This window comes from Arachis duranensis, chromosome 8, assembly GCF_000817695.3.
Source record: "Arachis duranensis cultivar V14167 chromosome 8, aradu.V14167.gnm2.J7QH, whole genome shotgun sequence".
NCBI classification, from domain to species: Eukaryota; Viridiplantae; Streptophyta; class Magnoliopsida; order Fabales; family Fabaceae; genus Arachis; species Arachis duranensis.
This window is the reverse complement of record NC_029779.3, coordinates 7,398,460-7,425,913: the sequence shown is the minus strand read 5'-3', so window position 1 is coordinate 7,425,913 and position 27,454 is coordinate 7,398,460. Positions and strand designations below refer to the sequence as shown.

Genomic DNA, 27,454 nt, shown 5'->3' with positions numbered 1-27,454 from the left:
CACCCGGCTTGGATTCTGTGTACACCGAAGTTAGGATCTCCGGTCTTCATCCCTTTAATTTGTAAACTCACTTCAAATACGAATATATTACATTTCAAAAATACTTGTTAACTTATTTTTTGTTAGACCTTTATTAATTACCTAACAAAATCGTTCTAGTTTTCTTTAACTTCTGGGAATATATTTTATTCAATTATGATACAAAATGCGTTTGCCTCTATCTTGGAGATATATCATTGCAGTAGGGGTAAGCATGGGTAGCGGGTACTCGATTATCCGTCCGAATCCGAACCGAACTAATTAAATTGGTTCTGAAACTGACGGGTAATCGGGTCCAACTCGAACCAAACTGATAGCTTTTGTTAGTGATTGGTTCAGGTATCGGTTTTGGGGGTGCAGAACCCGAACCAACCCGTGAACCCGATCATATATTAATTAAATAAAAAAATAAAAAATATATACATGGCTTTTCTATTAGACAATGATTATTCATTATTAATATGTTTGGATTTTAATGAGTTTAGTTTTTAATGTATTTGGTATTTAACATATTTGGATTATTTCTATTAATGTTACATGTTTATTGTATTTGTTGAATTTTTAAGATAAAAAATTTGATTTTTTTTATGAATTTCAAAGTCATTGGGTACCCAATTATCCGAACTGAACCGATCCGTTCTTAATTGGTTTGGTTTGGTTCGGGTACATATACAAAAAAAAACGCAAATCCGAACCAAAGCGAACCAATTATATTTTGATCGATTCGATTATAATTTTACTATAAAGCCGAACCAAACCGACCCGTACTCACCCCTACATTGCAGGATATTTAAATAATACATATAATTTTATATGTATAAACATTCAATAGTATATGGACTGTAAAAATAATCAATTTTTGAGAAAAGTTATCTAATTTTTCACACTCGTTATTAAAAAATTAGCTAAATATATAAATATAGTTAAATAGACTAGTAAGCAAATTATTGGACTAATTCAAGTTTGTTATGTAGTTCTGATTTGAAAGTATAATCTCCTTTCTTTTTGTCTTTTAGTTGTATGGGTTAACATTGATTTTTGGGGTTACAAGAATGGAATTGCTAGAATCAAAACTGATTATTGTAAGATATTGGGCCTTCACAGCCCAACAAAAATGGTTATCCGAAATCTTGGAAATCCTCATACTCCATCCTCTAAACCCCTCTCTGAACCCTATCTATGTTCTGAAACCCTCCGATCAGCATTGCAACAATGGCTCTCTCCAAGGCCACGTTTTTTACCCACCTTAGAGCCGCCGTGATACAGCACAAGCACCGCCGTCCTCCATCCTCCACGGTATCCCTCCGCCTTCTCTCATTCTCCTCCCCAGAAGAAGCCGCCGCCGAGCGCCGCCGACGCAAGCGCCAGCTCCGCATAGAGCCCCCTCTCTCCGCCCTCAACCGTTCCCAACAGCAACAACAACAACAAACTCAGAAATCGCAATCCCCTCCGTACTACCTGAACCCTAACAATCCCAAACTACCCGAACACGTGTCAGCACTAAACGGCAACCGTCTCAACCTTCATAACAAAATCTTAACCCTAATTCGCGAGAACGATCTCGACGAGGCGGCGCTCTACACGCGCCACTCCATTTATTCCAACTGCCGCCCAACGATTTTCACCATCAACGCCGTTCTCACCGCCCTCCTCCGCCAGTCACGCTACTCCGACCTCCTCTCTCTCCACCGCTTTATCACCCAGGCCGGCGTCATTCCAAACATCATCACGCACAACCTTGTATTCCAGACCTACCTTGATTGCCGGAAGCCTGATACTGCATTGGAGCATTACAAGCAGTTCCTCAACGATGCACCGATGAACCCTTCCCCAACGACGTACCGGATTCTGATCAAGGGTTTGGTGGATAATGGGAAGCTTGAGCGTGCCTTGGAGATCAAGGAAGAAATGGATTCTAAGGGTCTTGCAACTGACCCTCTCGTTTATCACTATTTGATGCTTGGTCATGCTAGGAATTCGGATTCGGATGGCGTGATTAGGTTGTATGAGGATTTAAAGGAGAAATTGGGCGGGGTTGTTGAGGACGGTGTCGTGTTTGGGTGCTTGATGAAAGGGTATTTCTTGAAGGGGATGGAGAAGGAGGCCATGGAGAGTTTTGTGGAGGCTGTTGGGGAAGGTTCTAAGAAGAAGATGAGTGCTATCGCTTTTAATTCTGTGCTGGATGCCTTGAACAAGAATGGGAAGTTCGACGAGGCATTGAAGCTGTTTGATAGGATGAGGAGCGAACACAATCCACCATGGAGGCTGGCTGTGAATTTGGGGAGCTTTAATGTGATGGTGGATGGGTATTGTGCTCAAGGAAGGTTTAAGGAGGCCATTGAAGTTTTTGGGAAGATGGGGGAGTATAGGTGCAGCCCTGATACACTGTCGTATAACAATTTGATTGAGCAGTTGTGTAACAATGGGATGCTTGTGGAAGCTGAGGAGGTTTATGGGGAAATGGAGGGGAAGGGAGTGAACCCTGATGAGTTCACTTATGGCTTGTTGATGGATACCTGCTTCAAAGAGAGTAGGCCTGATGATGCTGCTGGGTACTTTAGGAAGATGGTGGATTCAGGGCTCAGGCCTAACTTGGCCGTTTACAATAGGTTGGTTGATGGCTTGGTGAAAATCGGGAAGATCGACGAGGCAAAGTCTTTCTTTGACTTAATGGTGAAGAAGCTCAAGATGGATGTTGCTAGCTATCAGTTCATTATGAAGGTGCTAAGTGATGAGGGAAGGTTGGATGAGGTGCTTCAGATTGTTGATACGTTGTTGGACGACAATGGGGTTGATTTCGACGAGGAGTTTCAGGAGTTTGTTAAGGGGTTGTTGAGGAAGGAAGGCAGAGAAGAGGAGTTAACGAAACTGATGGAGGAGAAGGAGCGGCAGAAAGCCGAAGCAAAGGCTAAGGAGATTGAAGCAGCTGAGGCTGCAAAAAGAAGTGCTAGAGCTGCAGTTGCTTCATTGCTTCCTTCCAAGTTGTTTGGGAATAAGGATGCTGATTCAGAGGCTAAAGAGCGCAATGATGCAAATGCTTCTGAGCCAGAGTTGGCAGAGAGAATAACTGAAACTGAGGGTTCAGTTGACGGAGAGACTAAAAATGAGGTAACCGCTTGAAGTTGCAACTTCATTAATCTTGATATGCTTAGATCAGGAAATGTAATGCATGTGTTTCTTCTTTATCAAAAATAGTTTTGAATCATAAACTTATGTTACCAAATTTTCGATTAATTTTATATGTAATTAAATTGTTGGGGAAAGGATTATGCAGTTATTGAGTTGATCAATTTCACATTGAAACTTCCTTTTCCTTTTCCCCTCTATAGTGCTGCAGCTACAAGATTATGGCTTTTGGATTGTGACTTATTTTATGCCTAGAAATGAGAGTAATGTTTCTCTGGAAATTATACTGAACTTTCTTAAATTGTAAGTGAAGCAACATTGATTTTGTTATTGACAAATAAAGACTAGACAACAGGGTTAGAAGAAAGATGAAGCAACTTTAGTTACCACGCAATTGTGCAGTTAAAGTGAATACTATAGTACCTCCAAAGCTACTAGTGCTAAAAGCAAATAATTTCGTACGCAAGTGAACAAAGATTTATAATTTTATATATAGTATTATTACTGGTGGCAGTTAAAGTAACACGATATAGTTGGCGGCAAGTGGGAGCAAAGTTAACATCAGATGTGAGGCCAATTATGATGACATCCAATCTCCATTGTAAAATTCTGATCAAGAATCAAGCAATTTTTAAAGTTAAAAAAAGCTCTTGTTCATTACAAAGCTTAGTAAAAGTTATAAAAAAATAAAAAAAAAGGGCTTGAAAGCAACTTTAGTGCCTTAAGTAACCTATTACAACATGATAAAAGTTGGTATAAATACAGAGTTTTCAGAAGAGTGTCCGAAACACAAAAGGGACAGAATACTCTTCAAGTAACATGTCAGCTACAAAGATTTGGTATGCAAACTCCACCATCTGGATTCTGTTGTTCCTTCCATATTCTTCCAGTGACTCTGAGCTTCAGCTCCTTCCTATCCCCACCAGAGAAAAATAGGGCCATGTTTCGTTGAATAATGAGGCCATCATGACTATCCCTAACTTTCCGGTGGCTATCCCGAACACTTCTAGGCGTACCCTCCCAGATGAGTTTCCTGCCATTGGCCCCAACCTCTAGGCTATAGCTATAGTTCCGAGCCTCATTCTCATCACCCATAAAACGAAGGAATGCCATGTACACAGGAGCCATCCCAAGCTGGAAAGCTTCAAAGTGGAGGCAGAAGTACTGACCAAAACAATGAAATACCTATCACAAAAAATATTGACAAACAGAAAAATCAGAGACAGTGAGGACTGAGGGGAATATATGCTAGATTACACTACATTTGCAAACCAGAAAATGAATCAACATTAATTTGTACCTATACATCGCAATTCAACATTAAAAAGGGAAAAACAAAAGGAAATTGTGTTAACAGCAACGTATATTATCTGATATACTTACTGTGAGCATCCAGGTTGCGTTCTCTACTTCCCTGGGATTTGATTTCACATATCTATGGTTGAATGTGCATCCTGTGTGCATGTCCACCTTATGATCGTCCCTCAAATGAGCGACGAGGAAGGGAATATCCCCAACAACAGAACACTCTGATCCAGCATAAGGACAACTGTATGGCCTAAAATTGCATACAGTCTCATGCTTAAGCTTGCTGTAGTATGGAGATATTTCTGGACATCCAAGGGAATAGTACTTGCATGGTAACTCAAGTGATTCAGCCACCTTCTCCAAGGCTAGGCACCTGATATCTCCAAGCTCTTGTCTACAAGTGGGGCACCGGTTGTGTACCCTTGTTTTACATGTGGAACACAGCGTGTGCCCATTGTGGCACTGCAAATCAATCAACTTGTTACAACTTTTATGCCCCATTTTGGCAAATACATACAAGTTTTGCACCTTGAATAAAAACAATATCAACTTTTCCACACATCAAATGAGGTATAGCCAACGTTTTAAAGACAAGAACAAATTTTGGCATAGTAAGACAATACATGTAGACATGATATTTACATGGCATGTGTTCTGAACATATTACAGGTGTCCTGCAAATTGAACCAAATTTTGGTAACTTGCTAAAACCAAATACATGACTCAATTCTTCAAATGCATAAAACAAAATAAAAACAAAAATTTCACAATATAAGAAATTCCCTATCACAAATTGCAAGTATTGCCGTAATTACACAATCATCATTCAAGAGTCGCACCAATTCCGAATCTCCAATCAAAACAGACACAAGCAAAGGTTTTACAATTATAACCCCTTCCATCATGTAAGGAAAATCCAAACTCCAAAATCAAATCCGAGGTATTTTGCTCTCCCTCACCAATCCCCCATCGAATCTGATTATGCAAATGGGATCAATCTAACCCCAGAAACAAAACTTACAAACAGAACTCATATGATACAATGCAAAATAAGATTTAAGAGAACATACAAAAAAAAAAAAAACCTAAATTGGCAAAAGGACAAACCTGATGAATTGGGGGGTACATTGAATTTGTACATACAGGGCATTCCAGCAACTCATGGACGCTGGTTGCAGGAGTTATGGCATTGGGACCCACAGAATTGTTGTTATTGGCTCCTCCATTGCGTGGTTTTGTGGAAGGAAACTCAGAATGATGGTGAGGGTGGATCTCATCCTCGTCCATGCCATCCGAGGATGACACACACTCGATGCTTTCCAAGTCCATCACAACCCACCAAAACCCTCCACCTCTGAAGAAGGAACCAAAATAAAAGAGAAAGAAAAAAGAAAAAAGGAGAAATACCCAGTAATCAAAATCGGATTTTTAAGCCAAATTAATTACCTGGGTATTCCCCTTTTTTGGTTTCAACCTTCTATCCCCTCAATTCTCTCTCTCTTTTGTTTTTTCTTTTGCTTTCCTGGAAAATTTTACCAGGGAAAAAAAAGAAAGAAGAGAAGGAGAACAGAGAAGAAAGATGATGGGAATGGAGAGAGATAAATGTGTGACAAACCAAACAACTCCTTTCCGAGGAAGAACAGGTTCTTTTCTTCCGGGTCTATCTCTTTCTCTCTCTATGGAGGTTCAAGTTTTGGGTCGTGTGTGCAGAGAGAGACAGGGAAACGAGAACCGTTAAATTTCAGAAATTAGATAATGCGGGTATTAATCCAACGGTAACTAAGTTTAGTCTGATGCGTAATTTCTAATTTGTTTATCCTAAAAAATAATTAATATAAATATTTCAATATTAATTCTTTTGAGGCGGAAGCTTTTATCTTTATTTTTTTCTAAAAAAGGGAAAAATCTTTAATTCTAAGACTCTATCCACGGTCCATACATATTTTTTTTTATATTAAATCCATAACTAATCAAGGTAATAAAATTTAAATAGTTATCAACTATACTCATAACTCATGGCACTAATTTTAATTTTAATTTTAATTATTTGCTCAAAACAATACGATCTATGTTATTGAGGAAACAAAATGAGATAAAAGTTTAATGCAGTAAAAAATTTTAGGATAAAGTATATTTTTTGTCCCTAAAGTTTGATAAAAATTTTTAAAATATCTCTAAGTTTTATTTTGTTTCAATTTTATCTCAAAAATTTTCGATTTACATCAAATATACTTCTGACGGCTAATTTTTCAAAAAATTTAAAATCAATTCAACAATTTCATAAGAACAACTCTCAACACAAACAAATAAAGCATAATTTTCATGTATTATTATTAGATTGGTTTTAAATTTTTTAAAAATATAACCATCAAAAATATATTTGATGCAAATCATAAATTTTTTGGACAAAATTAAAACAAAATAAAACTTAAAAATATTTTAAAAATTTTGCCAAATTTTAGAAACAAAAAATATTCTCTACCCAAAATTTTAAAAATTATCAAATCATATCAGGTGATTATTTACTATCATATGGCAATTACTTGAAAGTTTACTAAATTAAAATGTAAGATCAGCATTACATTTTGTATTAATAGTGTATGAATTTTAATCTAAACCTAATTACTTGAATTTGATACTCTCTCCCCGTTTTATTTTGCTTTTGTTAGAAGCAAGGTTTTTTCACTTAAGTTTTTATTGGAAGCAATGATCATTATTTTAGTGGTCTACTTTTGTGCATTCTTAATAATCCCCGCCAAGTAAACAAATAGTACTTAGTATGACTGAAAAAAATTCAAAATTTTAAACCCAATCTAAATCAGATCATTTAAAAACAATCAATATTAAATAAAAAAATTCCAAATCAAATAATAATATTCATTTCTCTTTTTTTTTCCATCCTGTTGTTTCTGTTGTCCGCATTTATTGTCTCCACGGCAGCCGGCACTGGAGCAGGCAGCTGGCACCGCGTCGTTCCTCCGCTTCTTCTGCCCTTGCTGCCGCCTCGTGTGCCTCTTTGGATCGTTGCTGCGCCACCGCTTTGTTCTGCCGTCTACTGTTCCGCCGTCCACCTTTCCTCGCTGTGACCCAGCTCTGTTCTTCTCTGAAAGCTCGCTTCGCGGTGCAGACTCTAGTGCTCTGATATTTCTCGTCTTCTGAACTTCCAATCCAAACATGTTAGTTGAATTACATAATACAACAGTTATATTATAACACTTGCCTTTAATAGAACTCCTGTTTTATTTATGTACAGAGATTAGGCAGCTTAGGCCACATTTTTTATTGTTAAAAGATCTTTATAGTTTTTAGTTCATATAAGTGCAAAACCAAAAGAAATGCATTATTAACAAATAATTATCAAACCAAAGACCTATTTATTCAAGTTAAAAAGCAGTCGCTCACCTTGTACGATGTCCATGAATAAAATCACCATACTCTAAAACAGAAATCTTTGCATCTTTAAAAGCGAAAACCAAAATGCTAAACACAGCCATGGATTCAGCATTACCATGTAACCTGAATCACACGTACAAACCAAAACACCAAATCATTAGTGAATCCAACAGATTAAAGTAACATATCCCTTTGTTCCAATAAGGTATATCAATAGAGACTAGCTAACCCACAATGTGCTGATTACTAGAAAAAACAAAATGCCAAGGTTACAAGCTAAATTCATGAACATAATATTTCATATGAATTTCCCCTATAACAATTATTTTCCTTTGGTTGCAAGTTGCATTAGAACAAATTAACTCTAATTGTATCTATATCTCTCTTTATTTAGGGTCAGAATAGGTCAATTCATAACCTAGGATTATATACGAAGCAGCAAAATAATAATACCAACAACAAATAGGAGATCGATTCATAACCTTAACCTATGCCACATGACAACACAGTGAATAAATATATAGAATAGTTAAAGGGGAGAAAAAGTTATATCAAGGCCCTGTATATATAATGTTGTATAAATAAACATATAGAATAGTTATTGGGGAGAAAATTGAAACATTAAGGGTATCTTAATCAAATTAAACGTGACAGTACCTAATTAACACATTGGGGACATATGCTATAAATAACATAACAGACAAAGAAAGAGAGTCATGTTTGTTGCAACATCAACTACCACAGATCACTTATCGATATTCTCAGTAAGTCAACATACTTCCTTGAAGTAGATTCATAGCAGAGTTGCAGCATCATAGCTTCTCAGTCAACCTGATCATGAATGAATTTACAGTGGAAGAATCAAGAAGAATCCATGATGAGTCAAACAACTCATGGAAGAACTCTGCTCCAATCTCCTCAGCAGCGTTTCTAAACGCAATCCCAAATGCATTCCCCTGAGTTCCGATCAGGCGAGGCTTCCCATAAACGCCTACAATCAAAATCCTATTGGGTTCTTGAGACGAGCAAGCACAAAGCAAAGGTTTCATCCTTGCCCCCTTCTCTCTCAAAGCATCCATAAGGAAATAACAGAACTTAGTCAAAGCCTGCGGATAACCAAGCAACTTGGTGTCAGCCGAATCCTCAAACTTCACCCACCGAACTTCCTCCCACTTCTTATGCACCCATTCTTCGCAATCACAGTGCTACCTTGCCTTAGAATAGCTCTCTGAATCCTAATTGCATGTTGCATCCCGGCCTTGAGCTTATCAAGATTGCTTAAAAGACAATGCATCGTAAGCCACCCCGAATTGCTTGGATGCACAAGAAACATCTGATTTCAAAAACGATTCAAGCAGGGCAGTCACTCAATACACCACATCCGCGGCAGACACCCTTGAGCTATACCCATGGATCCTCAAGAAACCCCTATAATAGAAATCAGTGAGTCCATACTCTGGCAAAAGCCGCTCAATTCATGTTTAATCTTCTTCTTTACCTCCATACTCATGTACTGGAACTTCTGCTGGCAATCCACGAGCGCAAACCCCATCCTAGCTAGCAGAAGGTTCAGCTTCTTGACCCCATTATCGCTCCAAGTCTTCAACTTGGTTGCAATGTAAGATGAGCACAACATTGAATCAAACAAGCTCCACTCCTTCAACAACGTAAGCCTAAGCTCATCCTCACAAGCAATCTTGCACGAATGTGGCGCCCGTATCCTAGTCCCATCCTTGAGAGTAACTGATGTAACCACATCCAAGTTGCCAGCACATCTAATTCAGTCCTCTAGCTCCGCCACACCGTCACGGTAACTCTCATCACTCAACCTCTCATGAACAAACTGGTCAGTAAGAGACACACAAGACAACCACAACACTTCATTGGTGTTCTTACGTAGTGAATCAGCCAGTTCATACATCAAACACCCGGAAGGCTTCCCGTTAAAAGTCCCCAACTTATAATACTTCTTAACCTGGTTCTTAAAAAGCTGAACCGGATCAGAATCCGAAACCCTTCTCTTTCTCCTAGACCCCTGTTCATCTTCATCATTGTCGCTATTTTCGCTATCTTCCTCATCCGATTCATCCGAATCCTCTTCGGATTCTTCCAATTCATTGCCTTCCCTGCACATGTAGCTCGCATTGGCCAACTCAGCAAGGGTAATATCAAAACTGTAAACAAGATCCGCTATCTTCTCATCCTCATTAGTAAACAAAACAACTACCGAATCATTTTCTTGGCTGATATTGTTGAGATGGATGCGACGGTGGCTATCAACAACAAAGACACGGGCAGAGGGTGGCAAATTGAGAGTCTTCTGTAGGTCCCTGTGGCAGCCCCAGTTGATTAAGAGCATTGCGACATAGTCACCAGTTTCGGCGGCAGAGGCAAGCGTGGGGCCGGCATAATTATGGATCTCGTTGAAGGAAGAGACCGGATAGCAGGCGTATTGAAGGCCGTCGGACTCGAGGATGTGGAAGATGATCTTGAGGGTGCAAAGTGAGTCAACATCGGAGGTTGAAGGGAAGATGAGGAGTGGCGTGGAGGGCGACTTGGATGCTGACTCCCGCAGCTTGTTGTAGAAGGAAACGGCCGTTTGCTCTCTCACCATAATAATAACAACCTACAATCTCATCACATTATAATTAAAGAACGAAAGAAATATAATTTAAAATAAAGGCAGATGTACCAAGTACCAACACAATATATAGAACTGTATTATATACATATTTTTGTAAACAGTACTATTTACAGTTAGCTTTTTGTTATCAACCATCAATGATTATAAAATATTTATCTAACCACAAAAAGATAAATGAAAAGGTTAAACTCAGTGGCCAGCTACTTTTCATTATTTTCCACATTAAGAACCAATAAGATGAGGGATCCATGGATAACACCTACACCAAATGATATTAATCTTGGATGTTGCTTATCCCAGATATAATCACCTCAAAATCATCAAGATTCAGAGCAAACAAGCACAAAGATGTAGGATAAACCCTTAAGTGCAACAGATTACAGAGAGGGAGAGAGTATCAAACCTGAAGTGAAGTGAAAGTTGAGGAGGAGGAGGAGGAGGGGCAACTGGGGCTGCAGCGGCGATGCTGTTGACGGCAGACGGCGACTTCTTTTGAGCTGACGCGCTGGGGAGACACGACGGGAAGGCAGAGCCAGAACAGTGGACGAGGTGGGCGAACGCGACAGCAATAGCTACAATCTGTTTGTTGCCGGGTAAAGTTCCAAGAGATTAGACCAAATGCACCAATATTCTATCTAGTAAGTTGATTTACCTATCACATAAAAAGAATATAAAATTTGAAAGAAAGCAATTATAATAACAATCATATAATTATTAGCTTCTTTTTTGACACTCATTTGTAATTGAAATTTGTTTCATATTACGAAATTCAATTTAACAGTGAATCAATCATTAAAAGATGGATAATGAAAATGTCTTATTTGGAGCATTGAACTGAAATATTTAAAGGCAAAAAAATAATGAATGGTCCCACACTCCCCACAAGGAAAAATAGTAATGAACGGACAAAACAACGCATTCTAATTGCTATAATAAAATAAAAATGAACAATCTTAAACTATAAATAGATTTTGCCTCAAGCTATATGATTCATTTAGTCTACTAAGTGCATTTCACAAAACTAAACTTAACACCTTAAATAAAATTTAAAAAAAAAAAACAGAGAGGAGTGACAAAGTACTGGGAAGGTTAGTACAATTTTGGTGAACAATTTGTGTGCTGTTTTGAAATTCCAACATGCATGTACAAGTTACTTCTTCAATTTAGAAGCATCAGTAAGAACATTCCATTTTTTCCTTTATTAAGTCTCACATTTAAATAAATATTGTTACTTTTTTCACTCGGTTATTTATTTAAAAAATCCATAACTATTCAATAAAGTTTCCTCCACAGTTATACAGCATCAATCAAGAGTCAAGACCTACACTACTCAAAGATTCATTATTGACCCCTTAAAAAATAACATTAAAACACACCTCTTTAATTTAAGCTTAACTCAAACCTCAATCCAGATAACACCATAACATTTAAGTGTGACTTTGAAATGTTCTTTAAGTGCTGCCAATGCCATCAATTAATTCAAATAAAGGAAATTCATTAAAGATATTCCTAATTGCAAGCATCAGAGGGTAATGAACTAATGATATCATACCTCAAGAAGAGACCCTCCAGTCAAAACTGTTGCACCTTCACTCTTGGTAGTTGAAATAAACGTGAGAACTTTATGATACTGAAACAACCATACAATTCAAAATTTAGATTTTTGCTAAATGCTTCAATCATTTATATAGATTTTCAAGTTACAAAACAAGAAAGAAATCTGATCCAAGCAATTAAAGATATAGCCAACCAAGTTACAGGACAGATTTGGCATAATATTTCTTACTTGAAAACTCCAAGTGGATTTTATCCTCATTGATTAATAGTTATGTATACATACTGTTTTAATTTATTTAATAAACTAAAAGAATGGTCAATCATCCATTCATAGGAGACGGGTATTGAATAATATATATTCTATGCTTAGCAATTGTTTCTCTTCTAGTGACATGTAAATAGATAGAGAACTATTATGTATATTCTGATTTATCTGCCCCCTCTCTATCTCTCTCTGATCTCTTTTCTTTTATAATAATATATAGCAGAAAGCAAAGCCTTGCAGCTAGTATTATGGCATATCAATAGACAAAAATGAGACAGCATAAAACATGCAGGGTGAAACCAGCAGCCATGTCTGTGTATGTGAATCAATGACTGATATAACACATATTTCTATAGACCACAGCTAGATAAAGCTTAGCTCGTTCAATAAATCAATATAATTCCTTCATTATGAAACACTAATACACAACGCTTAATTTGTCAAAGACCATTATGAAATCTTATACCTCCTTTTCTTTACAGTTTGCCAAAATTTGTCTACAGTAGTAGACACGGCCGAGAACAAGGGAAAATGCATGGAAAAATCTATCACTTTCACCGTTGCTACAATAATAGTTGGAATAAACACTGAATTTTAACATGCATATTTGACAAATTAGTTTCATGCGACCAATCTGTTTCAAAAAGACTTAAATAATAAAAATCTAGACTAAAATTGTTAAAAAGAATTAAAGACTAATCTATTTTTGGTGGTGCTAAATGCAGAGGTGGAGAATGCAGGGTTTTAATGGTGTGGCAGAACCTATAACCTTAAAAATCAGAAACAATCAAGGTTGTGAGAACCGAACCGGTCGAGTGATTGGTTCAATGGTCCAACAAAAGTCAAACCGTAGTTGAACCGGTTTAATTATATATAAAATACAATTATTAAAAGTTCAATATATAATTTCAAAATGCATAATGTTTCATCTTCAAAATAAAAAATTTCTAATTAGTTTCGAATCAACAAGCCAACAACTAAGAAATTAACTCAGGATCAGAACAGTAGTACAAAATTAACTAAGAAAGTTAAGAACAATCAACAATAATTGGAGCAGAACAAAAACAACAATCAACAATCAACCCCTGGTTTTGTCCAATAGTTACATATAGTGATACAAATGCATGTATTTTGAAAAACTCTCTTCATTGTTCCAGTAACAGAAAAGCTTAAGGAAGCTAGAGTCTAGAACTGAACAACTATATCTGAGGTTTGAGGTGTTAAACAACCCAATCAAAAGAGTGAGTTCGGAAATGAAAACACTTCTATTCTATCACTAGCATAACTATCTTCATCAAGGCACACTCACATTCAATTAAATAAAACATATCTCCTGCTACAGCCTACAGGACCTGTAGATTTAATAAACAAAAGATATATCATGTATGCATTGTGGCAATTCAGAAATGGAATAAACATTTAGAAGGATAATATATTAATATTAGCCTCAACTAATATGAAAGAGCAAAAGCTAACTTCCAACACCTAATATTCCATGATAGTTGTTTACAAAGTCAAAATGATGGAGCCTTAAAATGAAAGATGTGTTGTGCTTCAGAAAAAAAAAAAGGAATACAAATAAAATTTCATCTCGGTGAATCACAAGTTCAACAAAGTTAAGCAACAATCTCAAATTCTCAATCGTTGTGTATCAGTCGAGTATCAAGAAAAGTTCAACAGAATCATTCAAACCATTATTTCAGAAAATCAGCAACTCAGAACAAGACAGAAAGCGAGAGAGAGCTCGAAGAGGGACGTTGAGCTCGGACAAAGACAGGGAGAGAGAGAGAGAGAGAGAGCGCTCGAAGAGACGACGACCGACCAACCTTTGGCGAAGGCGACGCCACGAGCTCACGCAAACCTTCCTGCGACGACGAGGAGAGGAGAACGATGAGAAGCGGGCCGAGCAGAGCTTCCACACGCGAAGCGGCACCCATGGTCTGTCCCCGCCGGCGGCGACAGCACCCTCTACCGGAGGAGAAGAGTTCGGCGATGACTTTGAAGATGGATGGTGGCTGCAGGCTGCGTTCGAACTTCGAAGGAGGTTCGGGGACTAGGGTTCTTCAATCTTCATTCTTCATTCTTCAGAGTTGAGAGAGAAAGAGAGAACTACGCCGTTTTGAGGGTATACTACCGAACCAGTAACCCTCAAAAACATAAAAATTAGATTACCTTGAAAAGCATGGTCTTTCACTCTTTCAGTCTTTTATGAGAAAAACATAGCTATCAAAAACTGAATCTATAATGGATTTGGTCATACAATTAAATCAATGATTTAATTGATAGGTTAATGATTTATCCGATTGATCCGGATATAATTAAATAAAAATATACAATTATAAAAAAAATTAAAATATATATCTTTACAAATATATTAATAATAAGATAAAAAAAATTTGATAGTTGATAGCAGTTAAATAACAATTTAATTAAATTTAATCGATTTTTAATTATCAACTTTACATGAAGTTAGGGATAATTTGACTTTATTTTTTAGCTTATAGTTGGTCAAAAAAGTGACCTAAGTGTCTCCAAGTGCTCTGCTAGGGCAAACTAGTGCTCATTGAGTCGCAAATATATAGGATTCAAATCCTGATCTAAACTGGTGTGTAACACCCAATATGGATCAACAAAAGAAGTTGCTGGAAGGAGGAAACAACCAAAACAGAACGGACAGTGATGAGAAGGCAGAGGAGGTAGTGGTTCTAGAGGAGGCGGATATCGAAAGAGGCGTAAAGGCATGCTCAAAAAGTCTGCTGGGAAGAATTATTGCTGATAAACCCTTCTCTTCAGGGACTCTGACTAATGCCTTAAATATTATTTGGGGAAGACCAGAGGGACTTAGGGTTGCTGAAAAAGGAAGGAACCATTTTCAATTTTTTTTTCAACAATGAATTGGATATGTTGATAATAGAAAAGGGATCACCTTGGCTATTCAAGGATCATATCCTTCATGTTAAACAGTGGAAGGAGGCTGATCAGATAGAGGAGACTCTGATATGCAGGTTCCCTGTGTGAATGCAATTATGGGGCCTACCTGAAAGCTTTAAAACTATGAAGGTGGGGAGAAAACTTGGAGGAAGTGTTGGAAAGGTGATTGATGCTGGATTCTTTGAGGTAAAGGGCAAAGAATCGAGAATATTAAAAGCAAAGACAGAAATAGAGGTTGACAAAAAGATCAGAGATCACCTCAAAATACTGGGGCCAAGTCAGCAGAAGATTGAAGTGGGACTGAGGTATGAACGCTTAGGAACATTTTGCACTTATTGTGCAAGGCTGGGGCATGATGTCAAACACTGCCAAGTGCTAATCGGTGACTCTAAAGAGGGTAATGCAAAACAGGACCGTGTCGGAGAATGAGTGAGGGCAGATCAAGTCGGGAAGAGGGTAGTCATCATAGAGGAAGATCAAAATCCTGCAGCAGACTCAACCAATAATGCCAAAAATTCAAATAGGAAAAAGCCAGAGCCAGCTTGGCTAGTCAATTGCTTCTCAAATCTCTCAGTGAGTGAAAATAGAAATAAGGGGGAGCAAGAAAAACATGGAAACAACCAGCCAGAAAAAACGAAAAACATGAGGATGGAGGATAAAACAGGAGGAGTCGATACAATAACTGAGGTAGCGGATTCTCAAACAATCTTCACTGACATAACCATGCCAATAAACATGACGATAAATAGGGGCAAGGAAGAGGTGCAGCCGGAGTGTCTTAATGCTAATCAAAACTTGAAAAAAATGGCGAGAAGAAAAGTCAATGAGTACGCTCAGATCACTAGTGCAAAACATGCCAATGATGATAAGGAAAATGATGCTGATCCAAAAAGAATCTGTGTGAAGATGAATCAAATGGATGTCACTAAGGTGGAGGATGCCAGCCTTCAAATGGCATCCAAAGAGCCATAAGACTACTAATATGGAATTGTCAAGGTTTGGGAAGACCCCTGACAATCCATAACCTTAAAGGGATTAATAAATCCCACTCCCCCGAGATTGTTTTTTTTTTAAGTGAAAGCAAAAATCAATCTCGACAGGTAGAGTCAAAGATGAGAGACTGTGGTCTGACAAAGTGGCATATAGTGGATCCAAATGGTAAGGTTGGTGGCTTAATTTTAGCATGGAGGGAAGGAGTTGACGTTGATATTGTGGAGGCAGAAGAATTCTATATAGTAGCAAGGGTCAAAGATAATTGCAGGGGAGAGAGCTGACTATTCGTTGGTGTGCATTTGAGCCACAATGATCAGCTTAGGAGCGTACAATACAACACTATTTCGGCAATGATCCAACAACATCGTGAGAGAGTTGTCGTTGCTGGGGACTTCAATGCAATAACCAGTCCTAATGAAAAGGAGGGAGGAGGTGAAAAATCCCCAACATCTATTACAAATTTTAACTGTTTTATTGGGGAAAATGTGCTGGTAGATCTTGGAATGGTTGGTAGAAGGTACACTTGGAGTAATCGGAGGAGGGGGAGGAGCTAATTCAGGAGAGATTAGATAGATTCCTAGCATCAGAGGAATGGATGCAGCTATATACCAACCCAATGGTGCTTCGACTCTCGAAAACGGGCTCAGATCATGCTTCCTTACTACTGGACTCCCATCCTCAGACTGAGAGATCAAAACGTAGATTTAAATTTCAAGATCGGTGGTGTGATTTGGAGGAAGTTAGACACTTAATAGCAGATGCTTGGAAGACCTCTTTTGTTGGTTCAGCTATGTATATAGTGGCTGAAAAGATTAAATTATGTCGGCACAAACTTGTCCAATGGAAACAAAGCAGCAACTCCAATTCAAAAAAAGCCATTGACCAATTAACTATTGCTTTAGAAGAGCTTCGAGCAGGAGGTGTTCAGGGAGGTATTGAGTTGCTTGAGTTAGAACAGAAGTTAGAGGAAGCCGTGCTTAACGAAGAACGCTACTGGAAAGAAAAATCCAGAATCAAATGACTCAAGGAAGGTGATCGAAATACAACCTTTTTTCACCGGAAATTCAAATGCCGAAACCGAAGAAATAAGATATGGAGATTAATTGGCCCGAATGGAGAGGCAGCTTCCACTCATCAAGGGATAGCAAACATAGCAGAGGAATATTTTCGAGGGATTTTCACTTCTTCAAACCAGGCAGACCCAGAACCTTATTTTGAGGACTTTGAGCCTAAGGTTACAGCCCACATGAACCGAAGGCTTCAAAGACCTGTATCTATTGAAGAGGTGAAGCGTGCCACCTTCAGTGTTCACCTCCAGAGTGTTCCGGGAGATGATGGAATGACAGCCAGATTTTTTCAGAGGTACTGGGACATTGTTGAGGCGGACATTTATAGGGCTGTTCGTAGCTTTTTTGGAGGAGGAAGAATTCTGAAGAGGTTTAATCACACTTAAATTTGTCTAATCCCCAAGATCGCTGATGCTAGCTACATGAACCAGGTAAGGCCGATTAGCCTATCTACAGTTATGTATAAGATTATCTCCAAAGTCTTGGTCCATAGACTACAAGGATATATGCATTCCTTAGTGAGTCCTAATCAAAGTACTTTTATTAAAGGCCGTTTGATTTCTGACAATATTCTTATCGCACATGAATGTATGCATCATCTAAAAACTAAGAGGACTGGTTTGGAGACTGAAATGGCTATCAAATTAGAAATGAGTAAAGCATACGATAGAGTTGAATGGAGGTTTTTGTGGTTCATTATGGGCAAACTTGGTTTTGGAACAAGGTGGATTGACTGGATTCGTGAACTTGTATCAACTGTTTCTTATTCTGTTATTGTGGAAGGATAACCTTTTGGCTATTTTAAGCCAGAAAGAGGTATCCGACAGGATGACCCTCTTTCCCCCTATCTTTTCCTATTATGTGCAGAAGGACTCTCTTTTTTGCTACACAAAGCAGAGCAAAACAGACAAGTTTCAGGTATTCAAGTTAATCGGCGGTGCCCTGCCATTAATCACCTATTATTTGCGGATGATTCCATTATTTTTTGTAAAATTTCAGAGGATAACTGTGAGAACATTCTTAATTTGCTGAACTCATATGAAGGGTATAGTGATCAACAAATCAACTTGGACAAATCAGCGGTGTTTTTTAGTAATAACACTCCTCCCCACGTTCGAATTCAAGTGGCAGGTAAACTAAATATCCATCATATTGGAGCTCAAGACAAATATTTGGGTCTTCCTTCTCTTATTCACAAGTCCAAAAGAGAAACCTTTAGTGAAATTAAGGAAAAGGTTAGGAAGAAGGTTAACGAATGGCAGCAAAATTTATTATCAACAGGAGGCCATCAGGTTTTGTTAAGAGCAGTTGGTGAGGCAGTGCCGATTTATACACTTTCTTGTTTTAAATTACCAGACACACTACTATATGAAATCCACAGTATTTTGACAAATTTTTGGTGGGGTCAGAGAGGTAATGAAAGACGTATGGCTTGGATCAGCTGGAACCAAATGACAAGGCCAAAAAAGGAGGGAGGTCTTGGGTTTAAAGATCTTAGAGCCCAAAACCTAGCTCTACTAGGCAAACAGTTTTGGCGAATCACAACAAAGCCTCAATCTATTCTAGCTCAGATATACAGGGAAAAGTACTATCGATATGGCAATTCAATGAATGCTGAAGCAGGAAACTCACCTTCGTGGGGATGGCGAAGTATGTTGGAGGGCAGAAAGATTGTTGAGAAAGGCCTCAATTGGAGAGTAGGTTCCGGCTCTACAATTCGAATATTTGCTGACCCTTGGCTACCTCCTCCATATCCAATGAGCATTGCTCCTGAAATGAGCACACATTCTAATTCTGGTCAGCACATATGGGTTAGGGATCTTTTGATAGAAAACAGAGAATGAAAACAAGACATATTAAATGAAATCTTTTCACCTGAAGTAAGAAGCAGAATCCAATCAATTAAGCCAATAGAAGGGAACGATGTTCTGCAATGATCACTTAATAAATCCAGATTGTATGATGTGGCTTCAGGCTATCAGATAGCATATCAATTTTTTCATGCAGAACCAGAAATAGAACTTGGAGAGAACCCAAGTACCTCAGTTTGGAAAGATCTCTAGAAGAGAAAAATACCTCACAAAGTCCAAATTTTCATTTGGAAATGCCTCCACAAACGGATACCGGTCTTATCCCTTCTGCACCAACGATTCCCTTCCACAAGCCCTAACTGCCCGAGGTGTCAACTGGAAGAAGAAACCATCAATCACTGCCTGACCCAATGCCCTGGAACGAGGTTCTTCTGGGAGCAGAGCCCATTCAACACTAACACGATCAACCACAACTTTCCAAGCTTCCGTCAATGGTGGGAAATGTCACTGTCAGCGTTGCAAAATAGCCATGGAAGTGGGAGAAAGATAGATCTTCTTGCTTGTCTTTGTTGGAATATTTGGAAAGCAAGAAATAGACTAATCTTCGAGAATCAGAACTCAGATCCACTGAAAATTTATTCAACCTCATTGAGATTACTTGGTGAAGACCAAAGATCATCTGTCATCGCTCTTTGACTCAACCTCTATTTTCCCTTTCCTATTCTCTCTCTGTTTCTTTATTGCAGTTTTTTTCGTTAGTATGGCTAAAGTATTGAGGCAATTAGTGTTTACTGGGAGAACCCCACTTTTTTTCTTTATTGTCGTATAACTTGGACATATGTTTACTCATTTTATAATGAATAAATTTAATATCTTTGGAAAAAAAAACTTTACATGAAGTTAAATGCATAAATTTTCACCTAATAATAATCAAATATCAATTCTAACACATAATTAATAATACAAAAATAAATAACAAATTAATTATTAGTATAAAATATTTTCTCAATTTAAATAAATAAAAAAATAAATAATTAACAAATTAAAAATCGAATTCAAATCTATTCTTACAACAGCAACTTTATTTCATTAGTACTTTTCAACAACAAATTACATTATGATAATTTTCAATAACAAAAAAATTAAGTTAAATGATTATTTTAGCAAGACAACACAAATTTTTTTATTTGTAGTAGCCACCAAAAAGTTTCTCTTATTACTCCGGCATTGCCTATATATTATGTCTTTTGTTTTTTCTTACTATATAATATGGCTAAAAATTTTGAATATGAAAGTAAAATGAGTGTTATACCTTAACGTGATAATTTTTGGTATTTTTTAAAACTATAAGAGGTACACAAATCGGGTCCGAGTACAGAAATTGGACGGTTCGATTCCTGTACCTCTTAAAAATCGGACGGTTCAATTTGTACTCTATACATTAAATCATCCCACATTTTTGAAAAATATCACAAAAGACTACAATTTAAAAAATATCATTGTTAATCCAATATTAAAAATAAAAAAGTGACATAATGTGATGATAAATTGATAGCTATTATTTATTGAAACTTAATTCTTCTTTTAGAAAAGGAATGCCTTGGTTGAATTCTCGCTTTGCTGTCATCAGTATCAAACTAGATCATTCTGTATCTTTGTTCCGTTGACCGTTTCATTCGTCACTTACTGGTTGACTTCATATTTGATTAATAATCTAAAGAAAATTGTTGTTACTATTTCGTTAAGATTTGAGTTTGAAACCTGCATTATAATGCATTTCATGTGTGTGAGTTTATGTCTTACTAATAAGAGATGCTGGATCCATAAATTTGGTCATTAATCAGGGAAGCAGAGGTAATGGCATCAATGCATCATCACAAGAGAGTGGTGCTTATAGAGCTAATTCTTCTCATTGGCCGCTTGATGATCATAATCTGAAAACCAACAGCAAGTTATTCATCTAGGCATCGATATTCATGTGCCGTGTATCGTTAACTTTACGTCTAAATAAAGTGATACTGTGCTAAATCATAATTAATAATAGAACAAGTGTCAATAATGATTTTATTTTGTTGATATTTATTAATTGATTTTGAAAAGTAACAAACCGTCCAATTCATGTTAAAAAATATCTTTATCACATAGATGGAAACTCCAACTCAATCCACCATATAGAAACTGACCCAAAGAAAATGAGCCCTCTTCTTTTATTATTGCTTCTTTTAAAACCTATTAGCAATGTCGTATTAAATATTACTTACTAACATCATCACAGACAAAGACCTATGTTGTTTTGATTCCATTTTCACTTTTCCACCGCTTCTCTTTTAGGTATGTACTATGTACGCGTGGGTTGGCCTTGCTTAGGTACCATATTTGTTAGTTGATATTGCAATACACCAAATTCTAATACGACTATATTAAGTATACACCAAAATTAACTATCAAAATTAACTACCAATATAAAATATATATTAGAATACAAATATATATTAAAAATAAATTAAACAACACATATATTTATATGAAAAAGTATAGGGAGCCAATGGCCTAAGCGTACAATGTGTACAATAGAGGTTTAGGAAGTATTAGAGATATGAACATTAGTGTTACGTTGTCTTGTCAGGTTATGCTTTTGGATGAGTGATTTCATGATATGGTATTAGAGGTCTAGATCCGAAAGGTCAAGAGTTTGAACTTTAGTGAACCCCAAAATCAGCTTTTTATAACATGAGATATTTATTATCCCTGGTATCCGAATGGTTATTCTAGATAGTATAAGTGATGTTCATTTTATTCATAAACTAAAGATTTAGCCCATTATACACATTATATGCTTAGGCTATTGACTCCCTAGCACTACCCTATTTATATACAAATACATTAATGACTGATTTTGATGTACGAATAGTATTTTTGGATCCTCATAATAGATAGAAACGAAGAATCATGAAGATATCAGATTCTCCATCATAGTGATCTAACTAAATCTCTTTCTATTTCTAAAAAATTGGAATATTTTTTTGGATACATCTAGGTAAATATTAAAATCAACTTTCAAACTTTAAACGTATGAATCGTTTGTTCATTAATTATGAGTTGATTTTATTATTTCACTATCAACATTGTATAAAATTTAACATCAAGGTTTAAAAAAGTACAATGAACCCGACGGCTTAAGTATTGTTCAATGAATCATTAAAATAGCCACCAAACTTCACTTATAATTTTTGCCCACTAATTCATTATGCAGCAGATGATGTACCCGTGTGAAGGAATTATGAACTTTTCTAGAGCACACTCTAAATAAAATTCCCCAAACAAGAAACAACTCACCCCTTGTTTCAGTATTCAATAAATTATGTAAAAGGCATTGGTGGGGCAAAATGCCAAAATCTAAGTGATGCACTTTGCTCCATCAATTCTGCACAAAACTTGTGTACATGAATCAGGTATTGTACACTAAAAAAGTGGTATGGGACAATTAGTTTACCTTGCTGTAATTTGTTGGAATGACCATAGAAGCTAGAAAGTTACTATAAGATATTACATTATGTGACTTGGACCCTTCTATATTATTCAAGAAATGTATCAACTTGCTATGTACAAAGATAAATACAGCAATGGATTACATGCTTGCAACAATGGAAGGAAGTTCCGCCTCTGCTTCGTGCTCTCCGGCCGGTGCCTCTGTGGCCTACATGCAGAATAAGCATGATTAGGGATTTAATTAAAAAGAACCATCGTGGAAACTGTGATGCCATTTCAAATGATGCATACCTCTGAAATATTCTTTTGAGCTAAAAGATAACGCTCCAATGCACCTTTGCCATAAAGGATCTTGGCCCCTTTCCCACGCTCCTCACCACCAACAGCCCCTTCATCAACAACAACAGCCTCTATAATATCATCTCCTGTTCTTGTATCGGGGATCTGCACAAACATTTAACAAACTAAGCAATACAATAATACAGTTCATGAAAAACACATTCCAATTTGCTAAATTCCTAGTGAAGAGCATAGGTTTGTAGACCAATGCACACCCCATCTAAAATTTCTTGGTCAGGAAGTTACTAGTTTACAAAAAGCCATCTATTCTGACTATGCTTTTCTAAATAAAATAGAGATCCATCAAAATACATGAGTGATATTAACAGTCAACACACGCACTCGATGTCATACATTACATACAAATTATTCATTCAAAGAAAACTAGCATACCTCGTACATGGCATCTACCAGCACACTCTCCAATATTGATCGTAAGCCCCGAGCACCGGTGTTTTTAGATATTGCTTTTCTAGCAATTGATCTCAGAGCGCTTTCTGTAAAATGCAGCTTTACCTGAAAACAAAATAATGTTAATTGTTGTCGAAACAAACAATTTCCAGCCAAAAAGCCTATGAAAAAGTTTCAAAATCTACATGAGAAACCGAATCCCTTTTTCCCTTATAACTATCATGACATATTATCTGTTTCCCTAGATAAAGATGAGAAGGTTCATAAAAGCTTACTCCATTCATGTGGAACATCTTCTTGTACTGCTTCCCTAGAGCATTCTTAGGCTCTGTGAGGACCTATAGAACATATTGAAAAATAGCAAAGTTAGAAGCATCGGTGGCACCCAAAATGACTATTGAAGTTGACAAAAAAAAAACACAAAGCATGTCTTAAGAGAAAATTTCTGCCACCACACAAGCCAGGCTGCCAGGGTCAATCACATTCTTTCTCACCATCTGTTGTTCAATTTTGTAGTCATCAACAGACAACAGGTACTTGATTTACTAACTCATTCATTTGAGAACTCAGCTAAATGGGAGAAGCATTCACAATTTCACACAAGGATTCAGTGACCAAGTTGAATGGTTACTCGAATATAGCCTACCTGAATGAGTTGCTTTTCAGTTAAAGCTGACAAACTGACAAGGATAGGAAACCGCCCAACGAATTCAGGTATTAAACCATATGCAATAAGATCACTACTTTCCACCTGCCAAATATAATTATTTTCAGTGATACAAATGTCCAACCTGAAACTAGTAGATTCATAGAAGCTGGTGTACTTAAAAGAGACATAACATGTGACTTACAGTTCCTAATAAAGTTGATGTAACAGCAGCATCTGTTACACCACCTGTTCTCATGTTTGAACGTACAGGTGCCCCGAATCCAATTGAAGAATCGTGACGCCTAAAATGGAATCAAGGGAATTACTAGTTACAAAGTGTTGCACACCCAACATTATTGATATCATTGGTATTCAATTTACAGCATTTGTCCAACCTTTCTGAGATTGTTTTCTCTAAGTCAACAAAGGCTCCTCCACAAATGAAAAGTATGTTCTTTGTGTCAATCTGTTAAGAGAAATAGATAGCACAGCAGTTGTAAATAATAGGCTCATTCACCGTAGGCCGCTGGTCTCTTTAAGTATACACAAGTAAGTCAACTTGTAGTATAGCATACCTGAATACTGTCACCTCTTGGATGCTTTCGAGCTCCCTTCTCAGGAAGATTGACAACCTTGAATGGAAAGAATGCAACAGATCAATATTACAATGAATTGATAAAGATACAGAAACAAAAAGTAATATAACTAGCTTTGACTTTTTACTGTTCAGCCTGAAATATGAAGATCAGACTTAGAAGACAGTGGGAAGAAAAGTTTTGGGATTTTGAAGAAAGAAAAGAAGGGGGGGATGTAAGAAAAGGGGAACCTTCTTGGTGATCTTGTCAACTTCATCAATGTAAACAATGCCTCGCTGTGCAGCTTCCAGATTATAATCTGCAACCTGGAAATATATGTATGAAATGTTGATTCAGATGCTATGATTGTTGACTTAAGTATTTCATTAAACTGCAGCTAGTCCATGGCTACATAAACTCAGAAGTAAGACTTAAGTATGGGTTATTATGTTATTTCCGTCTGTTTATTTCAATATACATGTAGCCATTTTAAATATTCAAGCCAGTAATAAAGTTTGTTTAGCAGTGGTATGATTTTTTAAGTTATTGTCGTCTATTTATGTCAATATACATGTAGCCATTTTAAATATTCAAGACACTGTAATCTTCCTCCAACACTCTATGCTACAAAAGCTAAACAAAAAAACCTATTTTCTTCCCAAGATTGAATCACACCGTTTAAACCTGGTCTATATTCCTGCAAAAACTAGTTTTGTTTGGGCTTAATGACAAATCTCAAATTGCTACGGTGTATGAAAATGACAGGTGCTTACGGTGAGTAACTTGTATAATATGGACTCCACATCTTCTCCAACATAACCAGCCTGCACAAAGTTGGCACTGGGGCATTTTCAAATTGGACAAGCAGAAATGCATCTGGTATATAACACTCAAATTTCTTAGCGGTAAGAAAATCATATTAACTTGCCTGAGTTAGTGTAGTAGCATCTGCAATAACAAAGGGAACATTTACAAACCGTGCCAAAGTTTTGGCTAGTAATGTCTTCCCTGTCCTTGAAATGGCATCAAAAAATTAACAAGTTAGACTAGAAACATGTCATCAATGATAAATAAAGTTGAAGTGAAAAAGGGAGTCCTATACTTGGCTGCCACTTTCATTTATATTATACATGATTCCACAGTCAAATTTCTAACCAAGGGATTTGGCCCAAATAAATGCACCAGTGCAACTAAAATGAAACAATAACACAAAACTACGAGTTCTATGAAGATACAAACACTAGAACAGAAGGTAAAGGTTAAAATAAGTAAACTGGTTTACCTGATCCTGTTGGCCCCATGAGAAGGATATTGCTTTTCTCAAGTTCAACTCTATCATCATCAGATGCATCAGCTTCACCATTGCTGCTGTAACCTCCTGCAGGCCTAGCATTCCCAATAGTAAGAACAAGAGAAAAAGCAGCAGCATCATCAACCAACAACTGACGAAACAGTTAAAAACAGAAGGCAAACTAACTAGAAACTACTTCACAATGAAGGATTAAGTATAATATACCAACCACTTGGGTGAAGATTCATGAAATATCCTCTTATAGTGGTTATAAACTGCCACAGAAAGCACCTGAAAAAAAAAGCCAAAAAAAAAATCAATAACCATTCAATCTCTTTCATCACTCAATCATTCAAAAAACAATTCAAAAGAAGAATTCAACCTTCTTGGCCCTCTCTTGGCCAATCACAAACTTGTCAAGCCCCTTGCAAATCTCCTTTGGCGTTGGAAAACTATTCCCAATAGTGGTTCCATCCCAGCACCCATCCTTTGAATCAAAAGGCCCCGAATCGCCGGAACCGGCCGCACCACCAGCGCCACCTCCGCCGCCACTGCCACCGCCACCACCGGCATCAAAACTGTTATTAGAATTCCTGACTACAATCCCGCCGCCATTCCAGAGCTCGGGAGGGTCCCCATAAGAGTCGAGAACCTCGTATCTGGTTGGAGAAGGGTTTGGGAAATTGCCGCGGAGAGAAAGGGGCTTGAAGGAGGTGAAGTGGTAAGGAGTGTTGGAGAACGGGTGGTCCCACTTGGTGGTGGCCGGAGGGAGGGAGATTGGGGTGGTGCGGCCACCGTGCATGTGGTGGCTGAAGAGGAGGAGCTGCCTAAGGTGGGTTGTGGCTTCCCTGTAAATGTGTGGATTCTTCGATCGAAACGCTGCTGCTGCTGTGGCAGCCATGGAAGAAGGGAAATTAGTTAGGTGTGGTCAAAGGTGGGATTGGAAAGTTAAGATTTTTGGTTATGGCGGTGTGAATCAGTGGTGCTAACTCATATGAGGGTGTTGTCAGATATTTTTTGGTGGAAGAAGACGTTGATTTTTTTTTTTCTTATTATTATTTTTAAAAGAGAATAAGAAGAAGAAGAGGAAGAACCGAAGAAGAGAGAATATCTAATATCTTCTAACCAGTGAGTGAGTGGATTAAAGAGAGAGACTTTGCTTCGTTTATAGTACTTTTGTTTACCAAATAAGGAACAAATGCTACTTGCGCAGTTCTACACTCCAGGGTTTTGTTTTGGGTTTTATTCTAGATTCAATTTTTCCGATTCATAAAATTATAAAAAAATAAATTATTATTAAATTACTGTAGTTGATAAAAATTATAAAACTAACAATTAAATCTTTATTTTTTATTTTAATATTTTTCTTACTTTAAAAAATCGCCTTCTTTTATTTTGTTTTGTAAATTTTTTATTCTCATCCTTTCTTTTTAAAGTAATACTAAGAAATCAATTCGAACAAAAAAAACTATGTTAGTGTCTCTAAAAATAAAAAATTATATCAAAAATACATGAAAAATTACCTATCAAATTAATTATTAATTTAAAATATGTATTAAAATATTA

The 27,454-nt window shown here is 37.1% G+C and overlaps 3 protein-coding genes, 1 long non-coding RNA gene and 1 pseudogene across 4 annotated transcripts; 1 reads left to right on the top strand and 4 right to left on the bottom strand.

The window, feature by feature from the left end:
• Positions 1–1,195: 1,195 nt before the first annotated feature.
• LOC107460485 (pentatricopeptide repeat-containing protein At3g49240, mitochondrial) lies at positions 1,196–3,334 on the top strand. The gene has a single exon (XM_016078844.3). It carries the CDS (start codon positions 1,252–1,254, stop codon positions 3,157–3,159), a length of 1,908 nt encoding a protein of 635 aa, XP_015934330.1. The 5' UTR covers positions 1,196–1,251; the 3' UTR covers positions 3,160–3,334.
• A 399-nt stretch (positions 3,335–3,733) lies between these two features.
• Positions 3,734–6,215, bottom strand: LOC107460484 (E3 ubiquitin-protein ligase SINAT5). Its single transcript, XM_016078843.3, has 3 exons — positions 5,581–6,215; positions 4,549–4,935; positions 3,734–4,350 (listed from the first exon to the last, which is right to left on the bottom strand). Exons 1-3 carry the CDS (start codon positions 5,800–5,802, stop codon positions 3,988–3,990), a joined length of 972 nt encoding a protein of 323 aa, XP_015934329.1. The 5' UTR covers positions 5,803–6,215; the 3' UTR covers positions 3,734–3,987.
• Positions 6,216–8,430: 2,215 nt separating this feature from the next.
• On the bottom strand, positions 8,431–14,516 carry LOC107460482 (uncharacterized; annotated as a pseudogene).
• Positions 14,517–18,959: 4,443 nt separating this feature from the next.
• Positions 18,960–19,521, bottom strand: LOC127741180 (uncharacterized). The gene is made up of 3 exons (XR_008002173.1): positions 19,400–19,521; positions 19,199–19,251; positions 18,960–19,093 (listed from the first exon to the last, which is right to left on the bottom strand). It is a non-coding gene; the product is annotated as an uncharacterized LOC127741180 (long non-coding RNA).
• Positions 19,522–22,457: 2,936 nt separating this feature from the next.
• LOC107460463 (CLP protease regulatory subunit CLPX1, mitochondrial) lies at positions 22,458–27,057 on the bottom strand. The gene is made up of 14 exons (XM_052253222.1): positions 26,271–27,057; positions 26,118–26,179; positions 25,880–25,983; positions 25,526–25,605; positions 25,371–25,421; positions 24,783–24,923; positions 24,598–24,654; positions 24,418–24,488; positions 24,225–24,324; positions 24,020–24,124; positions 23,649–23,711; positions 23,356–23,478; positions 22,915–23,067; positions 22,458–22,831 (listed from the first exon to the last, which is right to left on the bottom strand). Exons 1-14 carry the CDS (start codon positions 26,787–26,789, stop codon positions 22,763–22,765), a joined length of 1,698 nt encoding a protein of 565 aa, XP_052109182.1. The 5' UTR covers positions 26,790–27,057; the 3' UTR covers positions 22,458–22,762.
• Between the last annotated feature and the right edge of the window lie 397 nt (positions 27,058–27,454).